The 24,059-nt window shown below is 36.4% G+C and overlaps 1 protein-coding gene across 13 annotated transcripts in view; it reads left to right on the top strand.

Annotated features, from left to right (window-relative positions):
* LOC117146675 (voltage-dependent calcium channel type A subunit alpha-1) overlaps positions 1–24,059 on the top strand; it is a 49,088-nt gene that overhangs the window by 12,732 nt on the left and 12,297 nt on the right. For 10 of the 13 annotated variants that reach the window (XM_033313027.1, XM_033313024.1, XM_033313026.1 and 7 more), the window contains exons 12-25: positions 60–573; positions 1,364–1,699; positions 2,823–3,386; positions 7,238–7,381; positions 7,747–7,948; positions 9,365–9,529; positions 9,641–9,751; positions 9,870–9,953; positions 11,874–11,879; positions 17,529–17,711; positions 19,581–19,675; positions 21,539–21,820; positions 22,399–22,601; positions 22,794–23,002. In XM_033313027.1, the coding sequence (XP_033168918.1) occupies positions 60–573; positions 1,364–1,699; positions 2,823–3,386; positions 7,238–7,381; positions 7,747–7,948; positions 9,365–9,529; positions 9,641–9,751; positions 9,870–9,953; positions 11,874–11,879; positions 17,529–17,711; positions 19,581–19,675; positions 21,539–21,820; positions 22,399–22,601; positions 22,794–23,002 (3,098 nt within the window). Of the gene's footprint in view, positions 1–59; positions 574–1,363; positions 1,700–2,822; positions 3,387–3,748; positions 4,975–7,237; positions 7,382–7,746; positions 7,949–9,364; positions 9,530–9,640; positions 9,752–9,869; positions 9,954–11,873; positions 11,880–17,528; positions 17,712–19,580; positions 19,676–20,132; positions 20,213–21,538; positions 21,821–22,398; positions 22,602–22,793; positions 23,003–24,059 lie in introns of those variants that run through there. The other 3 variants (XM_033313034.1, XM_033313035.1, XM_033313036.1) reach the window with 3 other exon arrangements.

Here is a 24,059-nt window from a genome sequence, read left to right as displayed (position 1 = left end):
CGATATCCATTTATATATGCATTGGATAATGATTGTAAACTGTGTGTTATTCCCTGCAGACTATGCTGAATTCATCTTCCTGGGACTCTTCATGTCGGAGATGTTCATCAAGATGTACGCGTTGGGGCCCCGCATCTACTTTGAGTCGTCGTTCAACCGATTTGATTGCGTTGTCATTAGTGGTTCGATATTCGAAGTGATCTGGTCCGAGGTGAAAGGCGGTTCGTTTGGTCTGTCTGTGCTGCGTGCCCTGCGATTGCTGCGCATCTTCAAAGTCACCAAGTACTGGTCGTCGCTGCGCAATCTAGTCATCTCTCTGTTGAACTCGATGAGATCGATCATCTCATTGTTGTTCCTGCTCTTCTTGTTCATCCTCATATTCGCCTTACTGGGCATGCAGTTGTTTGGCGGCCAGTTCAATCTGCCCGGAGGCACGCCCGAAACCAATTTTAACACTTTCCCGATAGCACTGTTGACTGTATTCCAAATCCTCACTGGCGAAGATTGGAACGAGGTCATGTACCAGGGCATCATATCTCAGGGTGGTGCGCAGAAAGGAATGATTTACTCTATGTAAGTTTATGTTTGTATTACGTACCCATCATTCTATCACGTGCATTGTATGTATGCCAGTCGAAAACTCAGACAAACGAACAAACAAGTACCAGTAAATGTAAATGTAAATGTAAATGTAGTTAACGCACAATGCAAAACCTTTTGATCTCGATCAAAGACGTTAGGATTATGATTCTATTTGCCGCCCCTCTTCTATCCCTCAAAATCGAAATGATAGCGACAATATGATTATGAAATTTCTACCAAGCGAGCATATTCGCAATTCATTGAACGTCGAACCATTAATGTGTGCAATCGACCTTAGACTTACGAGCTTGAAGAATTTTACGCACCAAAATTCTGCAAGCGCAAGTCCCAAGAAACCGCCAAACAAGCCACCCACTAACTATATCATTCATCGTGAATACCCATTAATCCGTAAGTGTAGAGAGCCTTTGGTCTTTGATATTGAAACTGTACAGCCAATTAAACGCTATACCTTTTGTCTATTCTCAATCTCATCTCTCTTTACAGCAATTCAGCAGAACAGAAAAAATTGAATGAAATGAAATGGGTTTCTCAAAACCAAACGTAGTTGCCCCAGTTTTCAAACAGCCCCCACAATGCCGTACAATTAATACCCGATTACGTTTTTTTAAGAATTTCCCAGCACACGTTGACGTATCTTTTGAGTTTCATATCATCGAGGAGGTTCCTCTCCTGAGCTAATGCCCCAAAAATAGATTGATACAATTGAGTGTGTTCAACTCTGATTGTTTTTTGTGTGTTCTTGATGCTCTTTCGACAGATACTTTATCGTTTTGGTACTCTTCGGAAATTACACGCTATTGAATGTGTTCTTGGCTATCGCCGTTGATAATTTGGCGAATGCCCAAGAACTTACAGCAGCCGAAGAGGAACAAGTCGAAGAGGATAAAGAGAAACAACTGCAGGAGCTCGAGAAGGAGATGGAGGCCCTCCAGGCGGATGGAGTCCATGTGGAGAACGGCGATGGTGCTGTCGCCCCCAGCAAGTCCAAGGGCAAGAAGAAGGAGGAGGAGAAGAAAGAGGAGGAGGAAGTGACCGAGGGTCCCAAGCCGATGCTGCCCTACTCATCGATGTTCATACTATCACCAACCAATCCGTAAATATTCCATCACTCAATCCGCTGTCCATTGATCATGGTCATGGGTCATTCAATCGTAGTGCTATCAGTTAGGGTTCCATCCTAGAGTTAAGTTAATCGAGTCTCTTCCAGGATCCTATCCCGTTTGCTAGGGAGATAATAAGACTACTGGAACACTCTCTATATGATATTATAATGATGCCTTGATCATTTTGTAGCCATGATCCAGTTTTGAAGGTTATCTAAAGTTTTTACGGGTTCTATAGAAGTATTTCTTATCCATATTGTACAGTATCCTATTCTAGTTACTACGTATATCATCCATAGCCAATGACATATTCTAATATCTGATAAACTTCTATAACCGTAGTACAACTTAATCAATTACTGATGCAATATACTCTTTTCTTTTTACCTTTTTTCCTGTTTTGAATTACAATCTTATGTTGCACACAAACAAACAAACAAACAAATTAATGAATTGACATGTGTTTGTAAATATATTCAACCACAATATCCGACTACAATTATCGTCATCATCAACCATCAACCACCACCACAAAATCATCTCGAAAAACTGCAACAATTTTGTTAAAAAATCATCGACACTTCGAACCAAACAACAACAAACTGCTTAACAACAACAATTCATTATAAACAACGAACTCATCTCAAAATTCAAACAAACAATAAACTAAATCGAAACCTAAACAAATTCAATGCGAATTGGAATGATGACAAAAATGAAAACCATCAACAAATTCAATAAAAATGAACGGTTACCCCCCAAAAAAAATAAAACAAATCAATAAAACCAAAAAAAAAAAAAATGCGAAAATTACAATCGGATTTGATATTGAAACCTGAACAAAAATCTTTGAAATTTTCTACCCACACCAAAACGAATTGCGAATCAAAAACGATCAAAACTATATAATAAACAAAAACTGCCACCGAATTTGACGCAATCCCGAATGCAAAAATACGACCATGATCCTAATTGATTACATGATTAAACCAAACTCTATATATTCATATATACTGAATACTGAATCGAAACCAATTTAAAAACCTATCCACCGATGATGAATTCGATCAATTCAAAATGAATAACGATAACGATAACGTACGACTTATACAGCATACGACGCGGCGCCCATTGGGTGGTTAATTTGCCATATTTTGATTTCTTCATTATGGTTGTCATCTCAATGTCATCAATAGCATTAGCAGCCGAAGATCCCGTTCGTGAGAACTCGAGGCGAAACAAGATATTGAATTATTTCGATTATGCATTTACCGGCGTATTCACGATAGAAATGTTGCTGAAAATTGTAGACTTGGGTGTGATCCTGCACCCTGGCAGCTATTTAAGAGAATTCTGGAATATTATGGATGCTGTGGTCGTTATATGCGCTGCTGTTAGTTTCGGTTTCGATATGAGCGGTAGCAGCGCTGGACAAAATTTATCGACTATTAAATCGCTTCGGGTATTGCGTGTACTACGCCCATTGAAGACCATTAAGCGTGTACCGAAATTGAAAGCCGTGTTTGATTGCGTCGTGAACTCATTGAAAAATGTTGTTAACATTCTAATCGTGTACATATTGTTTCAATTTATATTTTCTGTTATTGGAGTACAATTGTTCAATGGAAAATTTTTTTATTGTACGGACGAAAGTAAACATACTTCCGCAGAGTGCCAGTAAGTAACATTTATATTCAATTCAAAGTTTACCAAACTGTTCGTTCGCTTACCTAAGTTCTTCGTAATCTTATTCTTGATTTTCCAAATGTTGTGTCGCTATTATTTTCTATTATTCGTTTATCATTTTGCCATAGGAACCCCGGCCGAGATGCCAACTTCAATATCATTGTCCCACCGTAGTGATCTCTATTTTCGGTTTTTCTGATTTACCATCTCGACCATTTAATCCAATACAATCGTATAGTCGCGTTACATTGTAGCGCTCTAGCTTTCCCTACTTTCTACCACAAAAAACACGCTCTCTATGACTATCTTTCTATCTGTCTCTCTTGCTAACTTTGTGTGTTTCTTTGTCTAAGGTCCATTTATACAACTAGATGATTGAAAATACCTCGAAACATATGTAGCTTATAGATCCGGAAAGAACGAACACATACCACCCACTCGTACGTACATTTCCCGATATTTTTCTGGGCTCTTACACGTACATGTATAGCTATGTTCAAGCAAATAGTACCACCCTCTTCCATCACCCATTCAAACTGCCTTGGCTCTATACAACTTTTCTATAACTTTTTAACTGGTCGGCTGTGCAATAGTTTGTAAGACTTAACTAGATGTTGTAGAAAATAATGTAACTTTAATGTTTTCCTAAACACCAATTATTACAGTAGAGCTAAAGTGAGTAATTTAACAAACTAAATGTCTTTCAAATCGACCCGATGCATCATTATACATATGTATGTGTTTAGCTATGTGTGTTAGGACTAGCGATTATCCTATTTTATGTTGCCTACTTAAAAGGGCAGCCTTCTAAAATGCTGAGTAAAACAATCCTGGTGGTGCTACGTTTATTTTCTACACAACATAGTTAAATCATAGATGGAATTGCACAACTGTTCTAAACCCATATGAAAGCCAGAGACTTCTTGTGGTTTTAGGTGATGGGAGTGAGGGATGAATACTACAAGTTATATACATTTCTAGGCCAGATGCATTTTTTAGGAGTGCTTTGCCTACACAACACTCCCAAAACTCCGAATACATTGATGTTTAGCTGTAATATTTCGACATTGTGCTTACAAATATTCTACTTCCTTGCGAGTTTAACACTCAGAATAGCTTAATTAATATTTGATGGGCTTTTGCAACTAGGATATTTAAAACCAAACGATGCAGAGAGAAAGCAGGTTGAGGCCTTTGTTAGATAATCTATCCCGCTTAGTGTATATAACTATGAATGCCCACGTTTATGTATAAATTTGAAGTGGTCCTAATAGAGAGCAATTAGGATATTATATAATATATTTCCAGATCCATTCCTGTTTTGTATGTGTGTTGTACGATTGTTTCGTTAACCTGAGCATTTTTATTACCCTTTCGTTTGTTCTATTATCATATTTGTTTTCATGAAACCAAAAAAGGTGCACTGATTTAACAGAATGTAAGAGTAGCATTTTATAGTTTCTCGCCATGTTTTTCTTGCCTGACTTGTCTAATTAACAGTCACGCGATTAAACGGGCCAAAAACAACACAATAAAAAAGAAAAAGAAAAAGAAAAAAAAAACAAAAACCCAAAACTAACCATAAACAAAAATTGAAAAGAAGAGGCAAAAAAGAAAAAAAGAAAACCAACCGAATCAAAAAGTGACTGATAAAAAGAAGCATATAGAGAGAAAATGCGTTCGAATCCAACATCTGTGATATAGAAATGCAAACCTACAGTTTCTAGTTGCCACCTGAAATACCTTACCAGTTACGCCTAATTTTCTATAATTATTTTATATATGTATATTTGATCAGTTAAGCCGTATCAGTGTATGTTTGTATATGTTGTCTTCACAAACCAAAGCTCGGGTAACACCAATACCAATGGAACTAGCCAAGAATCTTCGCGTTTAGCTTGCGTACTACCATAATTATATCAATATTTAAATGTTTCATTTTTACTTGCAAATTGGGTATTCTCCAAATACCAAAGAGTCCATATTACTACCAGAAGATTTCTTAATAAGCACGCGCATAGCAGTCCACGGACCGCTTTAGACTAGACTACTAGATAGGGTAACTCAGATCGAATATTTGAAGAAGCTCCAGACGCAGTCCACCTGCCCAGTTCGAATTTCAGTTCTTGCCCAAGGTCCTGGCTTCCTCTTTAACTCCAAAGTTTTTCTGCAAACCAAGTAGTACGTGTGTATCCCAATATCTAGCCATCATCCATACATACACGCCATTATTTGTATGTTCGATCTGTTAAAAAAAAAAAAAAAAAAAAAAAAAAAAAAAAAAGAATAGTGCTATCGTAGGAATCGTAACCATATTTTGTAGTAGACTATATCCAACTAGATGACGAGCGCTCTTTCCCAAGTTATGTGTGTATAAAGAGTATCATTATGTGTATTATATTATTATATAACACCGCGTATTTCTTACACTCGACGCTGTTGAGAAGTGAAAAACAAAGCACGATACTTGCGTTGCAACCGAGGGACGTTCAACGACTATCAAAAGCCAATGAGTATCGATTTGTTTTAGCTGTTTGGCCTTCGTATGCAATAACTGTGGTCAACCCTAATTGACAACCAAATCAAATCTAATAAAAATTTTACTTAAAAAACCAAATACATATGTACACGTACATCCCAACGCCCACTAGCATTTACACTCACGCCTATACGCCGCCAGCGATGAAAGTTAATGTTCTGTTCTTTTTTTTTTTTTGAGTAACTCAAAATGTACCCAAAATTTGAAATCGGTTCGAGTTCAACTTTAGGAAATAGAGCCTGTGCAGGCTCGTAACAGACAGCTAAAGTTTTCGAATACATTTTCGTTGGCATTTTACCCTTTTTTTAAATGAACTAGGTGTGTAGTCTAGTTAGATTTCTTTTAAATTAACGTTGAGAACCCATTCATTTGAGCGCAGCTGCTTTGTTACACATCACCGAACCGACAACGGGCCGAACCACGAATTACCAACTACGAACCACGTAGTCCCAGTAAAAAGGGAGCTCTACTTTTGATCCACAGCTCCAAGTCGACCCATAGATTTTTGTTCCATTCATCCATTCCACGGGTAATGGGCGTAGAATTTCTCCTTTTTTTATTGTATGTAGTAATTTTCGAGCATTTCTTTATTTGTACGCCTTCCTATTCAGACCGTATCGAGTGTTGATTTGGTTTGAACCTTCGTATTCCAAGTCAAATTGCCCACTCGTACAAGGTCAATGCAGTATGTAGATGTGACAGCAGCTTCTTGCACCACTGACTAACCGTCATGTCATTTTAAAAAACAAAAAACAAGGCCCACCGTATTTCATCGACTCAAAATCAAGGGGTGTCAAAAAATCCTGAAATATATTGGTAGTACATAAGACAGAAGTCCTAAAATCTTGAATATCTTGCGGCACACATTGATTTTCCAAATCGCTAACGATTTTTACGGCACCCCAGTATGTGTTTCTATAGAAAACTAACTGTCGTTCTGTTTACTAGACTTCGATTTCACATTAAAATCATTTCACCACTCCACTCCATTAAGATTTCAAAAGCTACAAAACATAAGGAAATAAAAAAAACCTAGTACAAAACAACGATTCCCAATTGATGTTCGGTTCCGTTTTAGATGCTTGCCAAACTTTAGTTTCATTGCTATATTTTTTTCGTTTTGAACTTAGTGTTTAATGTGCAAACCTTATTTTGGTATTTTCTCAAATGAGTCTCAATCAAATTACTAATATAAATCCACATAACTAACTGACTAAACCACACCATAAACATGAAAACCCCCATTGAACCGAAAACGAAAAAAAAAAAAAACAAAAAAAAACCCTTAAATACGCAACCAAAGGGGCTCGTACTTCAAGTACGAGGAGGACGAACTGCTGCCAAGACAGGAACTACGGGTCTGGAAGCCCCGGGCCTTTCACTACGACAATGTTGCCGCTGCGATGTTGACCCTGTTCGCCGTTCAGACCGGCGAGGGATGGCCACAGTAAGCCAATTTGTTGTTGTTGTTATAGCTCATAAGATCGAATATTGTATACTTCCCCCCGCTATATCTACATTCTACAACTGTTATCTACAACTGTTATATGTATCTGTAAAATGTATCTGTATCCCGTCTATCGAACTCTCTATCTGTCTATCTGTCGGATGAACAAATCGAAATGGAAGACATAGCTAACTGATATCTTTTGCCTCTCTTTCTTCAACAATCCACAACACAATAACAACTGCACCTGAATGTCCATCCACACACATCCGTGTACAAAACGACAAATGCATTCCACATCGATCTCGAAATCGATCGAACTCGATTCCGAATGAACTGCGAATATACGAATATACGAATAATAGGGTCTTGCAACACTCAATGGCTGCCACTTATGAAGATAGGGGTCCAATCCAAAATTTCCGGATCGAAATGTCCATATTTTATATTGTGTATTTTATTGTATTTCCGTTCTTCTTCGTCAACATATTCGTCGCCTTGATTATTATTACGTTTCAAGAGCAAGGCGAAGCTGAGTTACAAGATGGCGAAATTGACAAAAATCAGGTGAGCCACACCCATTCGACCCGTAATACCTACATATGTGAGTCCAAATCTCTACCTTTCTCCGTCTCTCTCTCTCTGCTTATAAATATGTGTGTGTTGTGTGTGTAATGTACTGCTAGTCGTATATGTAAAACCCAAAAAAAAAAACAAAAAAACCATTAACAAAGTTAAAGTTAATTATTACTGAATTGATTGATTTGCACGTACATTTCACTAACTCGTAAAAGCCCGCTATCGACATTACCACAACTGCCTACTACTAACAAACTACTAATTTTCAAAAATATACTTATAAATACCTATAAGTCAACGAACTCTCCAACACAACAAGTACACACTGTACACTGAGCCAAATACTCGTACATCGAATGTGTCCAAATCCAAGAACGTAAAACCTAGTCTAGCTCCATACATATGTATGAACTCGAAATGTTTGCCTTGCTTTTTCGCCCTTCGTTGTGGATGTCCCCCAATAACACCTACCACAAAAAAAAACACTCTCTTTCCATATACATATATCTCTACATATATGTTTGAATATATATACTTGCGTATAGATCCGCCCATAGATTCCCGTGTATTTTGGTGGGCCTCAAAACGACTTTAGTCCTTAGTCCCCAGAACCATATATACATATAAATATTTATGTACATTCGCTTAGAAGCCTCGATTAGTTGCCTTTGTTTTTGATATAAATAGTGAACATTTACCGGAAAATAGAGATATATCATTTCACACACGATAGTCCTTAAATATTCCGCATTAGTTTTGGAATATTTAACGATCTGTATCGTAAAGTCAGTTGCCAAAGCTTTTCAAACGCGCGTTGTCCATCAAATCGCAAATCGCGAACAAAGACGATTGTAAGTATGCATTCTACAACATCCGCCATTAGAAGAACTATCGTAAGAAATGTGTATTATTAGTTTAAACTTTTTGTTTTCGGAAATCTGGAGCTGCGATTAAATGGGTGATCCCTTTTTTTTTTGTGCCATCCAAATACAGACACATCCTGCTAGACAAAACTCGAAAGTAAAACCATAAATTTCAAATTGGGCATGTGTTAGATGAATGTATTATTCGCCTTTAACTAAGGGGGTAGAACTTTTTATTTTGCTTCAAAACAATTTGCATATACCTATTAATATATATTTTTTGTGTTTTTTTTTGATTTGAAATGATTTGTTGAAATTGGTAACGAAATGTAGTGGTTAAAATCGATGTTGATGATTAATGTGTGTATATAGAATTGAAATCCCATTTGTAAATGACCAACTGGTATTCGAATTAATGTGTTACTAACATTTAAGATGTTAACGTTTGGTACAAAATGTATTGTGCAATGCATTTAGCCACGAGCGTCACTTCAAGGACATCCGAAATTCATCTGCATAATTACATTTCTCTTCACTCTAGAAATCCTGCATCGATTTTACTATAGGAGCACGACCTCTCGAACGCTATATGCCCAAGAATCGGAACACCTTCAAGTATAAGGTGTGGCGAATTGTGGTGTCAACGCCTTTTGAGTACTTCATTATGATGTTGATCGTATTCAATACCCTATTGCTGATGATGAAGGTAAGTTTCTGGGCCTTGAAGCACTTTGGCAAAATGTATACTAATCTGCTATCGATTCTATGTCCAAATCGTATATATATTGTATCTGATTATATCTGTAAATCTCCACAGTATCACAATCAGGGAGACATGTACGAAAAGTCGCTGAAGTACATCAACATGGGATTCACCGGAATGTTTAGTGTAGAAACGGTGCTGAAGATCATTGGATTCGGTGTTAAGGTGAGTGTTTGTGACTATTAATATTCTTTAATGGGAAAGCCAGCTACCTTTTGGTATTATTAATTACTGTCTATTACTTTGCATAATAATACATAATCTGAATTCGATCGCGTTGTAGAACTTCTTCAAGGACCCGTGGAACATATTCGATTTAATCACCGTTTTGGGCAGTATTGTGGATGCACTTTGGATGGAATTCGGGGTAATTATCAGTTGCTTGTCATTACACAACCCAGAGCATACATATTATTGTTGTGTTCGATTTCTGTGCCGTTTTGCAAGACAAGAAACAATGTAATGCCAAACCTAATAACAAATGTATCTAGCTTCATTATTTTGCCAAGATACAAGTCTACACTTGAACTTTGACACAAGCACACCTTACCAAGAACACTCAACTAAGAAAGAAGAATATATCTAAAATAAGTATCTATATGATTACCCCGATGCGTATGTTCATATGCATCTCGGGTGTATCTTTAAGTCTATATAATTTCGTAACCAACGTTAGGCTCTCATACACACGAATGTTGTTTTGCAAACCAATATTTTATTCGAAGAATTCAGAGAATCAGGGAAAAAGATTTGAAAAATGCTTGCTCCAGTTAGCATCTTTCAAGAGTCATTAGCTTTTGGATCTGGCTCTTGAAAACCATTTCAACGATTTGCTTTTAACAGGGGGAATCAGCTAAGTTCGTCCGATTTTGCGGACTTTTAAACCATATATCTAATACAATTTTTTGCGGGCCTTTACCGTTTAGCATTAAGTCGTATTTTTATCCAGCGCAACAGTCAGGATTTGGCACTATGCACAGATGGCAAGGACAGTACAGTTTACACCCACTGTTTTAACATGTTTTATCAATTATCCTTTTACATTCAAACACCTATACCTGAATTTATGTTGGTTTTTTTTTTATGAATATGATATCGAAAACACACAATCAGTATAACCAAATCAAACAACAACGAAACAAAACATCACAAATTACAGAAATTAATAATCATATATCTTTTTTGATTTCCTTTTCCATATTTATTTATGTACGAATACCAAAAACCAAATGTGGTTTCAAAATCGGGAAAACCCAATCCGAATCAATCCAAAAATATGTTTCGATGAATGCAAATAAAAAAAATAAATTACATAAAATATATAATAATCACTCACGCAATGATATATATAACTATATATCTACACAATAATGACAACAATCCAAAAAACCCACGCACACATCTCAAAAAATGTGTAATTTCATATATATAACTCACGCCAATCTCCACATCTATACACTGGTGTACAATTATCCTATATATAATGTAATTTATATATGCGAACGCCACGTTTTATATGTCCTTTGCAATTGGCCACATCGGGAATGAATTGAAATCGAATTCAATCAACGTTCAAACAATAATAACTTCAACACAAACAACTACAACAACAACAAAAACAAATACAACCAATAACAACAATACCATCTATGTAATTACAAATACCAAATGCAATGAATGTGCAACAAACTCTATATATGTCTCTCTCGATCACCAAAAACCACCACCAACCACTGTACCACTGATCCACTGATCCACCGATCCACTGACCCACTACCACAATCACCAATGCCACCAAATCACGAATTTGTATATGAAAAAAAAAAAAACAAATTATTTATATATCAACTCACTGAACCAATCAAATTCAACCGATTATTATATGCAAAATGTGAACAAAAATCAAATGAAATCAATCAAAATCTGAAATGGAATTCCAATCGAATCGAATCAATCAACATATCGAATTAATCGACCAAATTAATCAAACAATCGATCAACAATGTCGATTACAAATGATCAATCATCTGAACAAATCGAATCAAATCCAATCCCATGCATGTGTATGTGTATGTCCTGCTACTGTGTCTGTTAATCAACCGCGTGCACGCACATATACACATGCATAATCGCATCCTTGCACGTGCACACACACATATGTGCCCGGCTTCCGGTGCCCGGTGTCCGTGTATGTGTGAACGTGGCTATATCTCTATATATCATCATCAACAACAACTACATCCGAACATCGATTACAAAATGTACAACCAAACGACACAACCTGCAGCACGATGTAAGTACGAAACACTGTCTACACTGATTTTGCATTTATCCAAAAAGTTTTCAATGTGTATTCCAATACCAATCGATGAACTTAGATTCTTAAAATGCTTAAAACGATAAGTAATGGCCTTCCACCTTAAGAAAAGCTTATTAATTACGATCCTCTAACTCTATTAACTTCTCTATCATTTTCTTTGTGCCTAAGAACATCTACCTAGTTTCATTTTAGTTCTTATCACAATAATTATCACAATTAACTCACCGACCATTAGCTCAATTTTTCCGTGCGACACTATATATACTAATTTAACTTAGTTGATCCATCTTGCTTAAATTTCCTATTTTCATTTCCGTTTCCGATTTGGCAATCAGATTTTCTGTTGCATAGCACACTACATTGCGATTTGTACTTGCTACTGTGTCTTTCTGTCTGTCACTATATCTATCTGTATTTTATGGTTACCTATAAACTGTCTTTTCTGTCTCCTGTAAAAAGTTGCTTATATAGGCTTATATAGTCAAGCGTAAGATAATGGCGGAATGTACAGCGAAAGGGTGACCCATGCATATGTATATGTGTTATCAAATCCTTGGGAGTTTGGAAGCTCAATTAAAAGTCCTTGCAATATTTGCTTTCATCAATATTTCACAATCCTAAATCCTAGGCTTTGATTAAGCATCCTAAATAAAAAGGCCGAAGTTTTATTTACAATATAAATATAAATACAAAACAAATTGCTTTGAAATGGTTATAGTTAGTACATATTCATAAATGATTTGAGTGTAATCATTGAATAAAAAAGAGCAAGAGATCATGAACAACTAAAGGATTCGATAACAAAATATTCTGCTTCAGGCTGTTGAGCTTATCAATGACCAATTACAGCTGTAAGTTAGTTATATCTGGCTCTTAATTTTAGTAAGACCCTTTGCTGAACCAATGGTGTTGATCTTAAAGTGCCTACAGTATGCATACGCATTATGCAACTTTTGTTCGAGTTTTGATCCACTTGCTTCCGTTTGGTTAACAGTGCACATGGACTTCTTTGGTTTAATCGATATTGCAATTTCACGACATTCGTCACCAATCCAGAACACACAACCCAAAACTCGTTGCGCTCACTCATACTGTCGTCAATCACGCACACTTAAAATATACGCAAACCCTCTTTTAACCTGAGAACATCCGATATTGAATAATGCTTCGAGAAACTATTCGATATATAAAACGATATATAACCAAATCCTGATCAAAATCAGCATCATTGCCATCATTATCACATCGAACTTGTGCATCGGATGAGGTATTTTCTGAGCTGCCCAACAGTCGATCAGTAACTGTAAGTAGCCGCATTCGAAGTCAGCGAGTAAATTGCATTGAGGCCAACCAAAGAGGTACTTACATAAAAAAATCAGCAAAAAGGCTCAGAATGGATTAACCTTTAACATATAGTACGTCTATTGAATTCTGTTGATCTTGAACCAATCGTAAACTTGACTCTTCAAAAGCATGATTTCAAATACTACTGTCTGGTCTTTAGTTTTTTTTTTTCGTCTGTGATTGATTGAGAAAACCCCAGCCCATTTTCCGCCTGCTCCTGCTAGTTTTCTCTCTGGGTAATGTTTTCGCCGGCTCAGCCAGTAGTTTCTCTCTATCATTAGTCACAGGATGGCTTTCCAGATATGCTTACTCCTCCCGCCTCAATAAGAAAGTAAACTAATGCCCCCCAAAAAAACAATTCTATTTAACACCGCCACATTCAGTTTTGCTATGCTCACATCTTTCACCACCATGACTGCAACTTTTTAGTAGGGTTTTGGATTAGCTTTCGTTACATCTCCTGCATGTTCCACTCACATTTTGCACCTTCAGATACACATTCTGGTATAACCATTAACTCGAGTCACTCACACATTTGCGGTTTTGATCGTTCAATTCACTCGGAGTTTTTCTATCCAATAAGATTTGGCTTCCGCTTACTAAACACACGCAAACCCAATTCTTTTTAACTGCTTAAGAAGTTTCCAATGCTGAAATGTGTGGTTATAGTTGCTTGCATTGGTTGTTCCACCACAAATCCAGCGAGTCCTTACAAAAGTCAAGTCCTGGGTAAGAGAGGTACCAAAAAAATGAAAAAAAAAAATAAACGAATGCTATTATCCGAGGTAACTTTCGGTTTTCGTAATTAATTTCGTCTATCAACCTTCCACTCTCTCTCTTTTCTGTTTTCAATTCATTTTTAATAAATACAATTCTGTGCTCGAACATAACAGCCCTTGTAGAAGTGAATATAAAACAAATGCCTAGCATAGCTAAGCCGATCTGCGTGAATAGAAATATATCAAATTTTAGACCCTTGCTGAGCTGTAATTTCCCCAACCAAATGAATTAGAAAACAATCGAGACACTAGAACAATGACATACATAATTTACACACAACAACATAGAAAACTCTCTGCTTACTGATATTGATCTTGATCTATCTTTGTATACCTGCTAGAAACTGCAGAAAACTTGTCCTACTAATTTTCAACTCTACTTTATTTGTTTTCTGTATTTTTCAAAAAAACAAAAAAAAAAAAAACGAATCGAAACGAAACGAAAATATCACAAAAACTGTGTTAAAACCATTACGTAAATCAACAAATTGAACGCCGCCCAACGAATTTCGTTTGACCTGTGATTGATCGATCGTCAAACGTCTGAGTATATATTAACTGCACTGAAAAAAAAAACGAAACCCAAAAAAAAAAACGAAACCAATTGAATGCAAAAAACTATCATAAACATTTCCCTGTTGTTATTCGTCTTGTAAATTGCAACGATCTGAACTACAAATCTGAATATCTGATTGCAATCGATTGCAAACTGCTGAATGATAAATTCAACAACACCAACCACTACTACTACTACAACTAACAACAACAACTACAACAATGATTGAACAATTGCCTGAGTCGTCAAAAAAATATACATATATATATATATATTCAAATATATATACGAATCGTTTCTTGTGCTGTTTATGAGTTGTGTGCACATTGATTTGTCTCAAAACAAATCCAAAAATTTCAATTGAAAATGGTTTCTGACTAACAGGATGTAAGTAAACAAATCTATCCTAACAAGCTTTCTACTTTCAAAACTAACCAAAACTCCAACATCAACGATGACAAACAATACAATATGATACAAAACCACAACACAACACTATACAAAATTCTTTTCTCTAATTAGCAAATTTAGCGAAACTTAACTTCAACCAGAATGTTTGCCACGAATTGTAATTTCCATTTTGAACTTAAATTCTTAATATACGAGTAGATCACATCGATGAATCATCTGTAGATTCAAGTTTAACTTTCGTTTATTCGTTCGCCCACTCTCTACGTTATTACTCTTAGCTAGTTAACCATATATAAACCTTTATATATATTTACATATATATATAAATGAGCGAGTATATTCAGGGTTGTGATCATGAATATATATACTTGTGTGTACTTATCCGCATCGATAATTTTCGATTTTTGGGTTAGATTAGTCCATCCAAGTTACTTTTAAGTGCGTCGTCCCAAGTTTCCCAAGACTCACATCTTCGCCAGGAACAACAGCGTGGAATTATTCTTCATTGAACTGTCCTCAATCTCTGTCTATATCTAAATCTGTATCCCGCATAACCCGCAGAGCTATTCCAACTACTATATAGCCGAGTGCAGAATCCCAGGTAGTGATATAGCCTCTCTGCTTAGCTTTCATGCCATTCTATATCCCGTGTATATAACCCTCGACCGAGGCATTGGATACGTACACTGCGACGTTAGAGTCTCTTTCATTTTTTGATCACGTACTTCACACCAATGTTTTTGCAACAGGCAACGAGGACACTGTAGTGTCACCACTTGCTACTCAAACATCTAATATCCCTCATCCGCTCTAGACTCCGTAGTCTCTATATACACACTCTCTAACTTTAAGTATATGCAAACTCATTAGTTAAGTACTCACACCAAATTCACATCCGTACGGGATTGGCAATAGGGTAATCCCGAAATTGGCCTAAATTGATCCGAAAGAGATTACGCCTTAGTGTAATAATGTTAATAACTTTCAACTTTAATCTTTTTCGAATAACAATTCATCGCGTTTTCAGGACTACCCAGTTATCAATGCCGTTCGGTATTGAATTCAATTTTGTTTGTTTCAGTGTACATACGCAATATTAATATAACCACCAATAGTATATATATATATATATATATATAAATAATTCCATGTTCTACAGTGTCGAGTCGAATGTGATTTATCAATGCAGATCCCACGGTGAGGCGGTATGCGTCCTTAAATCAGCGGTTGATGTGGCGGTTACATTTTAACCGCCACTTAATGCCACATTCACATCGCGCATGATCGGACGCATACCGGGTTAAATGCAACCCTGGCTTGCATCCGCCCATGCGACGATTTCAACAGCTGATTCGTAAAATATTTTGGCCAAAGCCCCGTCGAAAAACCGAATCAAACCCAACGTGTACAAGCAACTAGTACTGCAACGTTCACTTTCTTCACAAATCGAGAATTTCATTGTACATAACTTACCTAACTGTTGTACTGTCCAATTGGTTTTTCGCCAGCCTAGGCCCATTTCAAATTCAATTTACGTACACATATGTAGAACACGCCTCGCATGTTCCACTTTTACCTTGGGACGATTAGATTAGACGAAAAAAAAAAACAAAATACAATTTTTTAAATACAAACTATTAAGTACCCACGCACAAACATCGCTCTTCCAAATTGCTTCCTTAGACGAACAAACTAATAAATAATATGTGTAATTTTTTCTACTCCGTACAGTTTGTTAATTAGTATTTGGCAGATGCCCACGCACAAATCACTATGTTTTTGGGTGATAATCTAAACACAAAACACTGAATCAGAACGACACCGACACTGATACGCACAAAATACTAATTAAATAGATTACTTTTCTTTTTGCTGATTAACTTTTTGCGAAAACCAAAAAAAAAAAAAGAATTTGTATATTACAATTTTGCTGTACAAATGGTTTAAAAGACAAGTTTTTGTTTAGCATTTGGCCTCTATATAAACATACTATCAGTAAATTCAAATTGGATTGTCTTTGCTTTGAATTCATTTCTGTTCCTTTTGCGATAGAACAAACAACTAACTAAAATAGCTTCAATTGTTTACTTTGATTGTAACGTACAACTAACCCAAGAAACTACTACTGCCACTTCTATGTATGTAACTCTCTACCTATTACTTACTACTTACTAAACCATACTACTGCACCTCACCAACTACAACCTACTCTTACTAACTACCTACTGCTACTAACGGAACGAGCTACTAACTACCCACTTACTACTACCTACTGCTTACTACTACCAATCGATAGCTTAGATTGAAATGCATCGAATCACGTAGATCGATGGCGACGCCTTCTAGATCCTTGAGTTTCCCGAGTTCCCTGGATTCCGTGAGCCGAGCTCATTGAATTCGCACTGTAATGATGGGAACTTGAAACCAGTCTAATGCCAATTTCCTTATCCGTTCTGTTTTCTCTCTCTCTCGTTTTTTTATTTGTTTGTTTATCTCTTCGACTCTCTTCCTTTGGCCAATAATATTTTACAGTCGAACTCAATCAACGTCGGCTTCCTGCGTTTATTTCGAGCGGCGCGACTTATCAAATTACTTCGTCAAGGATACACGATTCGAATTCTTCTGTGGACATTTGTGCAATCCTTTAAGGCACTTCCCTATGTCTGTTTGCTTATAGCAATGCTATTTTTCATATACGCCATTATCGGCATGCAGGTAAGTCAAAAACCGGAAATCCTGATTTCCGAAAACGATTAACGATAAACACTGGTGGGCTTTTTTTTAGCTAGGGTTAAATAGGCTATCTCCACTGTCAAATGCTTTTTGGGGTTGAATATTCGGGTGATCTACAAATAAATATCACGTAGAATAAGTAACTAGTTTTCTTGTTTGGTTTTGCATTAGTTACTTTTTGAACTAGCCTTCTAGATTAGAAAAAAAACGAGGACATTGGTTTCGTTTGAAGCAAATAATACAAATACATGAATGCTGGACCCATTTAATGCCTATTCAATTCAATTATAATGTTTACATCAAACCAAAAGGTTTTCGGCAACATTAGATATGATCCGGACACGCAACTCAACCGCCACAATAACTTCCAGTCGTTCTCCGGTGGAATCATGCTGCTCTTTCGGTAAACGAGAACTGTAACCTAGTTAGCAATAGTAACTCAATAGCGAATACCCAAAACGATAAAGGCACCACAGTCACCTATATACTCTACTCAACATCAAAACGTAGTCATATGTCGAGTCATTATTCGAAATAATCCTACGATTGTGGTGGATTCGGTCGGTGTAATTATACTAGAGGGCATCCATCCGCTGTGGTTGTGCTCAACTTTCCATAATCTAAAATACCAAATTATAACCATCAATCCATTGTCTGTTCGAATAAAAAAAAGAAAAACCCTTAAAGCTTATGCATATTCGCTAAAAATCGTGGAAACAGTGTATGCGTTTGAAAGTTGTTTGATCCGTATTGTTTGCAGTTGCAGTTGAGATTTGTGACTTTGAATCGAGCTACATATTCGTATGCTATTGGTAGCTTTGATTTTTATACCTTTCCATTATCCCGAACTCGTTTCTATCACTAATCGAATGTGAATGTAGCTTTTCCATAGCACATTTTATTTTAATGTTGTACATAGATGCGCTAGTTAATGAAGTTATTTTCCCTTTAATATTTGTGTGTTTGCAAAGATGCCAGTAGTGCATCTAAAAAGCTGAAAACTTTCCCAATTTCCCAAATCGAATCGAGTTAGCATAAAAAATCGATTAAGCAATAACAGATTCATAATATTGTAACAATGATGTATTTTTAAATTATTTAGTAGATATGCTTCAATCAAAGATGCTCAGATTTTGTCAACTGTATAAATATTTTATCTATTGTTCGGAAGTTATTGTAAAAAAACACGCAGCTTAAAAGGAAAAACGTATAAAGTAAATTAACTAAACTCGTTAATAGTATACATGCCAAATGCATTTGAAGGTTTAAGGAATTGCTTTTCTTTGTGGTATCCAGAAGTCATTATTGTTTGCATTAATTATCATTTGGCTTTAGTTTTTGTGGGTTCAGTAAATAGCACACTTATAAGTATAATTTATAAATTCGGTAACCTCGTTAAGTAAGCTTTTTAATAACCCGAAACTTGAATTTATTTACTGGATTCGTGAGCTGCTGAGTAAATGAAATAAGCGTTTCCCGTTCCAATGTTAACTGTCATAGAGTTTTAGCTATGCAACTCAATTCCCAAACTATCCAATCAAACACACCTACACATCCACATCGACTTTGCAAATCGGGGAAAGTGGGCACACATTGTAGTCCTGATCCTGATCGTCCTGAATCACTCACACATGGATTTGCCGTTCTATATATATTTTTTTTTGGTCAGGATTCGCGGGTTTTGCATTGGTAGTAGAGACAGCATTGTGGAGAATATTGAATACTATTGAGGTGGAGGCGAATCTAAATCTGTGTAATGTGTATAACGAATATAACTTAACCATTTCAGTTACTAAACAAAAATGAACCAATAATCAATGCATTCTTTACCGATATCTGAATCGTGAATAGGTGTTCGGGAATATCAAACTAGGTACGGTGGAAAATTCCATTACTAGACACAACAACTTCCAATCATTTATTCAAGGCGTCATGTTGCTATTCAGGTACGTAACTCCTAGATCTCTCCAGTCATTTGTTATAACCCAACAAAAAGTTTCGTCTCTCAGTAATTAAGTTAATAGTTATACATATAATACAAGTTAGCATAATTTAACTTTACCACTATCCATATGTTCGCATTGATAGATACTCGTTTCAGTCGCGATCTAACATATCCTATAACTAAATAGTAGCGATAGGGTCCTGGTGGTTAGCACCTTGGAAAGTGAAAAACCCTAGAAACAACGATATGTGTGAGTTAGATACTTAGAGATTCGTAGCCTTAATGGGATATATTCGTCTAATAGAGATCTTTAAGTCCTAGCCCATTTTCGGATTCTCCCAAAATAATTTCAAACTACTAATAGCCTAGCTCATTTAACTCGAAGTCATGCATAGAAAAATCTAGATTTTAGAACGACTCTCTTAGCATATACTTATGTAACCCTTATTGGTTTCTAGTACGATGAATTGTAACTTTTTCGAGGTTCTCCAAGCTGATCGCGGAGTAAATCGGATTTGTGACAGCCATATAAACGGTGGTAAATCCATAACTACAATATAAAACCACTCAGATCTCGAACCAATTTCATTACATACATTCGTTTTGCGTAAAACAACAATTCAAGTTCTTTGATACCTGTGTAAGTAGATTGAGTTCTAGAGTTGTGACACTGATTCAACAAAACTGGAATATACGTATACATATATGTATGTAATATCAATGTATTTACAAACCTGTAGAGCTACATATATTATTCAAAAATTACTAAATTTGAGCGCAGCTTGATTTTTCAAAGTTTGCACTTTTCGTTATTGCAGTTAATCAGTTGAGATTTAAATGAAAGTTCAATAGTTTTACAGTATTGCTGGTAATTTACGTTATAGCTACTTATATAAACATACATACATATATAGCTGTTATATACTTGTACGTCGCAAAACGATTTTTGACGCCCATCCCAACTTACAATTTTCTATATCTACATAACTATATCGATAGCAAAGTTAATAGAACTCTCGATTGAAATATGTCTGTATGAAATCCATATCATCATATTCCATTATTAACACCATAACTCTAGGTATGAAAAGACTGTAGGAATAAAAACATTAATTCCCATTGGCATAAATATCCGTTTGTCCGGAATACCATAAGTAATTTTAAACCGTAGCTTAGTCTGTATGTAAATCAATCGTTATAGTGTGTACTGAGAAAAAAATAGTCCTAGCAATTCTGAACATATAACCAGAGTCAGAATTTTGAAAATCATACCAATTCCAAATTGTTTTCGTTTACTGAACGGCCTAACTTTATAGCATATATATTTAATGTGTAATTGAGAATTTGTAAGCTTAATACTAATTTAATGGTAATTTATGAGAAAGCCATATATTTCAGGGTAATTGAACAAGCTGCATAGCTGCGATAGTATGTATCTCGTACTATGCAATCCTTGCGATCCCTGAGATATATAGCAATATGTGTCCATCGCTCGTAGATATCTAGGCTAGATAGATAGGTAGATAGCAACTAGCCTTGAAGAGAGTGCATACGTATACCTCGTAATCATATATAGAGTAAGCTTTATACCGATAACATCGTTCAGTTCCCGATATACCATACCCCCGCCGTCCCCCCATCCGTATGTATATACACTTGAACAGCCTGGCGCTTTCGAGTGCCAGGTATCTGTAAATACCTAGAAGTTGGTCAGTAGTTGCGAACCGACCCATTTTATAAACATCAAGTGCATTTTCGTACCGACCAATCAATCGCACATGTAGAGCCGTAAGTCTGGGCACGACTAAGCCGCATTAATTAACCATGTTGTATATTGTTGTATATGTAACTGAACGACACACAGGTGTGCAACTGGCGAGGCCTGGCCCAACATAATGCTGGCATGTTTGAAGGGCAAGGCCTGCGACGATGACGCCGAGAAGGCACCTGGGGAGTACTGCGGATCCACACTGGCCTACGCCTACTTCGTATCGTTTATATTCTTCTGCTCCTTCCTGATGCTCAATCTGTTCGTCGCCGTCATCATGGATAATTTCGATTATCTCACCAGGGACTCCAGCATATTGGGTGCCCATCACTTAGACGAATTTGTGCGCATATGGGCGGAATATGATCCAAATGCGACGTAATTATCTGTTTAATATAATCAGCATCACCAACAACACATGCCACATTTACCCCACCAACCACTCAAAATCAGATTTTATGTTCTTATCCTATGATTTCACTTTGATTTCACTCGATTTCTGTCATTCGAGCAGGAGAAATTTAAGCCAATCTGGGCTGTCTTTCTATATTAAACGATTATTATTTGGTCGTATTTGATTCATACTCGTTGGTTGACATCGCTCCCGAGCGGCTTTGTGCACAAGTTGAGCTTAAGTCCTATCTAACGACCGGAAAATGCCGAAGGATTGGGTAAAATGCAATGCCGAGTACTTAATTTTTCTTTACTTTTTTCCTCGCATGAAATAAACCAGTCTGAGACTCAAAATATGTCCGATATTACCCAATTTAAACGATTATCTACACTGTTAATGCCCGGTATTCACATTTCACGAATAGCAGTTGAAATGTGAGTGCTGGGTGAGTCATAGTCTGTACACTCGACTATAGATATGATCTTTTTGCGGAACAAGTTCCCCGAGCTGAGGTACTAACCAACTAAGCATCTAACTTTTGTTGTGTTCCCCGGATAACTAGTGGAAAAATACACTACACGGAAATGTACGACATGCTGAAGAACATGGATCCACCGTTGGGTTTTGGCAACAAGTGTCCCAACCGACTGGCCTACAAGAAACTGATTAGAATGAATATGCCATTGGACGATGAATTGAGAGTTCAGTTCACCACAACGTTATTCGCTTTGATTCGTGAGAATCTCAGCATCAAAATGAGAGCGCGTATGTATTTCTACTGATAGTCAATGTATAATTATTTAGCATGTTTCACTTGTATTATATAGTAGTATATCAATTTTAAAGAAACAAAATGGCATGTTTAGAATTTATAGATTTGTGTTGTGTAATTTGGGTTTATGTTCTTTATGGAATCAATATAATGCTCTATACTTAACATATTCATCTAACCATCAGCTGAGGAGATGGACCAGGCGGACATGGAACTGCGGGAGACCATCACGAACATCTGGCCATTGCAGGCGAAGAAGATGCTGAACCTGCTGGTGCCGCCCAGCGATCAGCTCAACAAGGGCAAACTGTCAGTGGGTAAAATCTATGCAGGTTTCCTCATCCTGGAGTCCTGGCGTAGCACGCGGTTCGGCCAACTCGATTCGGGAATGCCGGTAAGCCACTCAAGATACCCACTCATTCAGCCCCTTAAACACAAACTACCGCACAACTCCAGTTGCGTAGAGTCGGAGATGAGTCGATATTCGGTGGTCAGACCACCTGTCCCCCAGGACTGACTCGCCCAGTCAAGATATTACCCAGTTTTATGGTAGACACTTAAGGTTCGACCCGTTAGGAATCCTTAGGCATCAGTAAGGCCCGAAACATAGGCGGATAGGATTTATTTGGAGTACGTCGATTAGTCCTCTTTAATGTAATGATAAGTCTAAGTTTACATTTAGCCAGGATTTGGGATTTATTTAAGTCAACTATCTATATATCAGTCTCTTGCAAATTCTAAGCACTTAAAGCTCATGCTGCACTCTAAAAAATCGCCCTGAATTACAGAAAAGCGTCACAACTTTCAACTTTCCTAAGCTATGTACATATATATATATCAGGAATAGATATAAACCTCAAGTGTTGCAAGCTTTTCAGTTTTGACTTTTCAAAAAATATACTTTATTAGAAATAAAAAGTTTTATAATCCGCATTTAAAGCGGGAAAATCTTATCTTCGGAACGTTTATGTATATAACACAGAAACTTACTATATAATACAAAATAAGGTTTACATTTACACGGCGTTTTTAAATAACAAGCATTCTACTATTAAATATTTTAGGGCGATTTTCTGCTTAAGAGCAAAGATAAAATTTCTTTTCGCCCCAAACAACCTACATTTTGAAACGAAACTACACCAACTACAAAATATTCTATAAAATCTATATACCATGGAATAAATATGTGATATTATGATTTCTCTTCTCATACGACTGAATATATGAACTCTTTCATAAACAACAATTAAAACTAAAAAAAAAAACGTAAACAAATTAAACGAAATAATGAAAATATGCAGAACTGGAAGGAGGTATATAATTAATTTTATATGCAACCTCATGTTTATCACATTTGTATATACAATACCCTATATATTCCGCACATACATGCCCGTTTGTATGTGACTCAAATACACGAAACTTAGAATTACACAATCGCATTTATATAA

The sequence above is a fragment of the Drosophila mauritiana genome, chromosome X (assembly GCF_004382145.1).
Source record: "Drosophila mauritiana strain mau12 chromosome X, ASM438214v1, whole genome shotgun sequence".
Taxonomy (NCBI): Eukaryota; Metazoa; Arthropoda; class Insecta; order Diptera; family Drosophilidae; genus Drosophila; species Drosophila mauritiana.
This window is presented reverse-complemented; position numbering and strand designations above follow the sequence as displayed.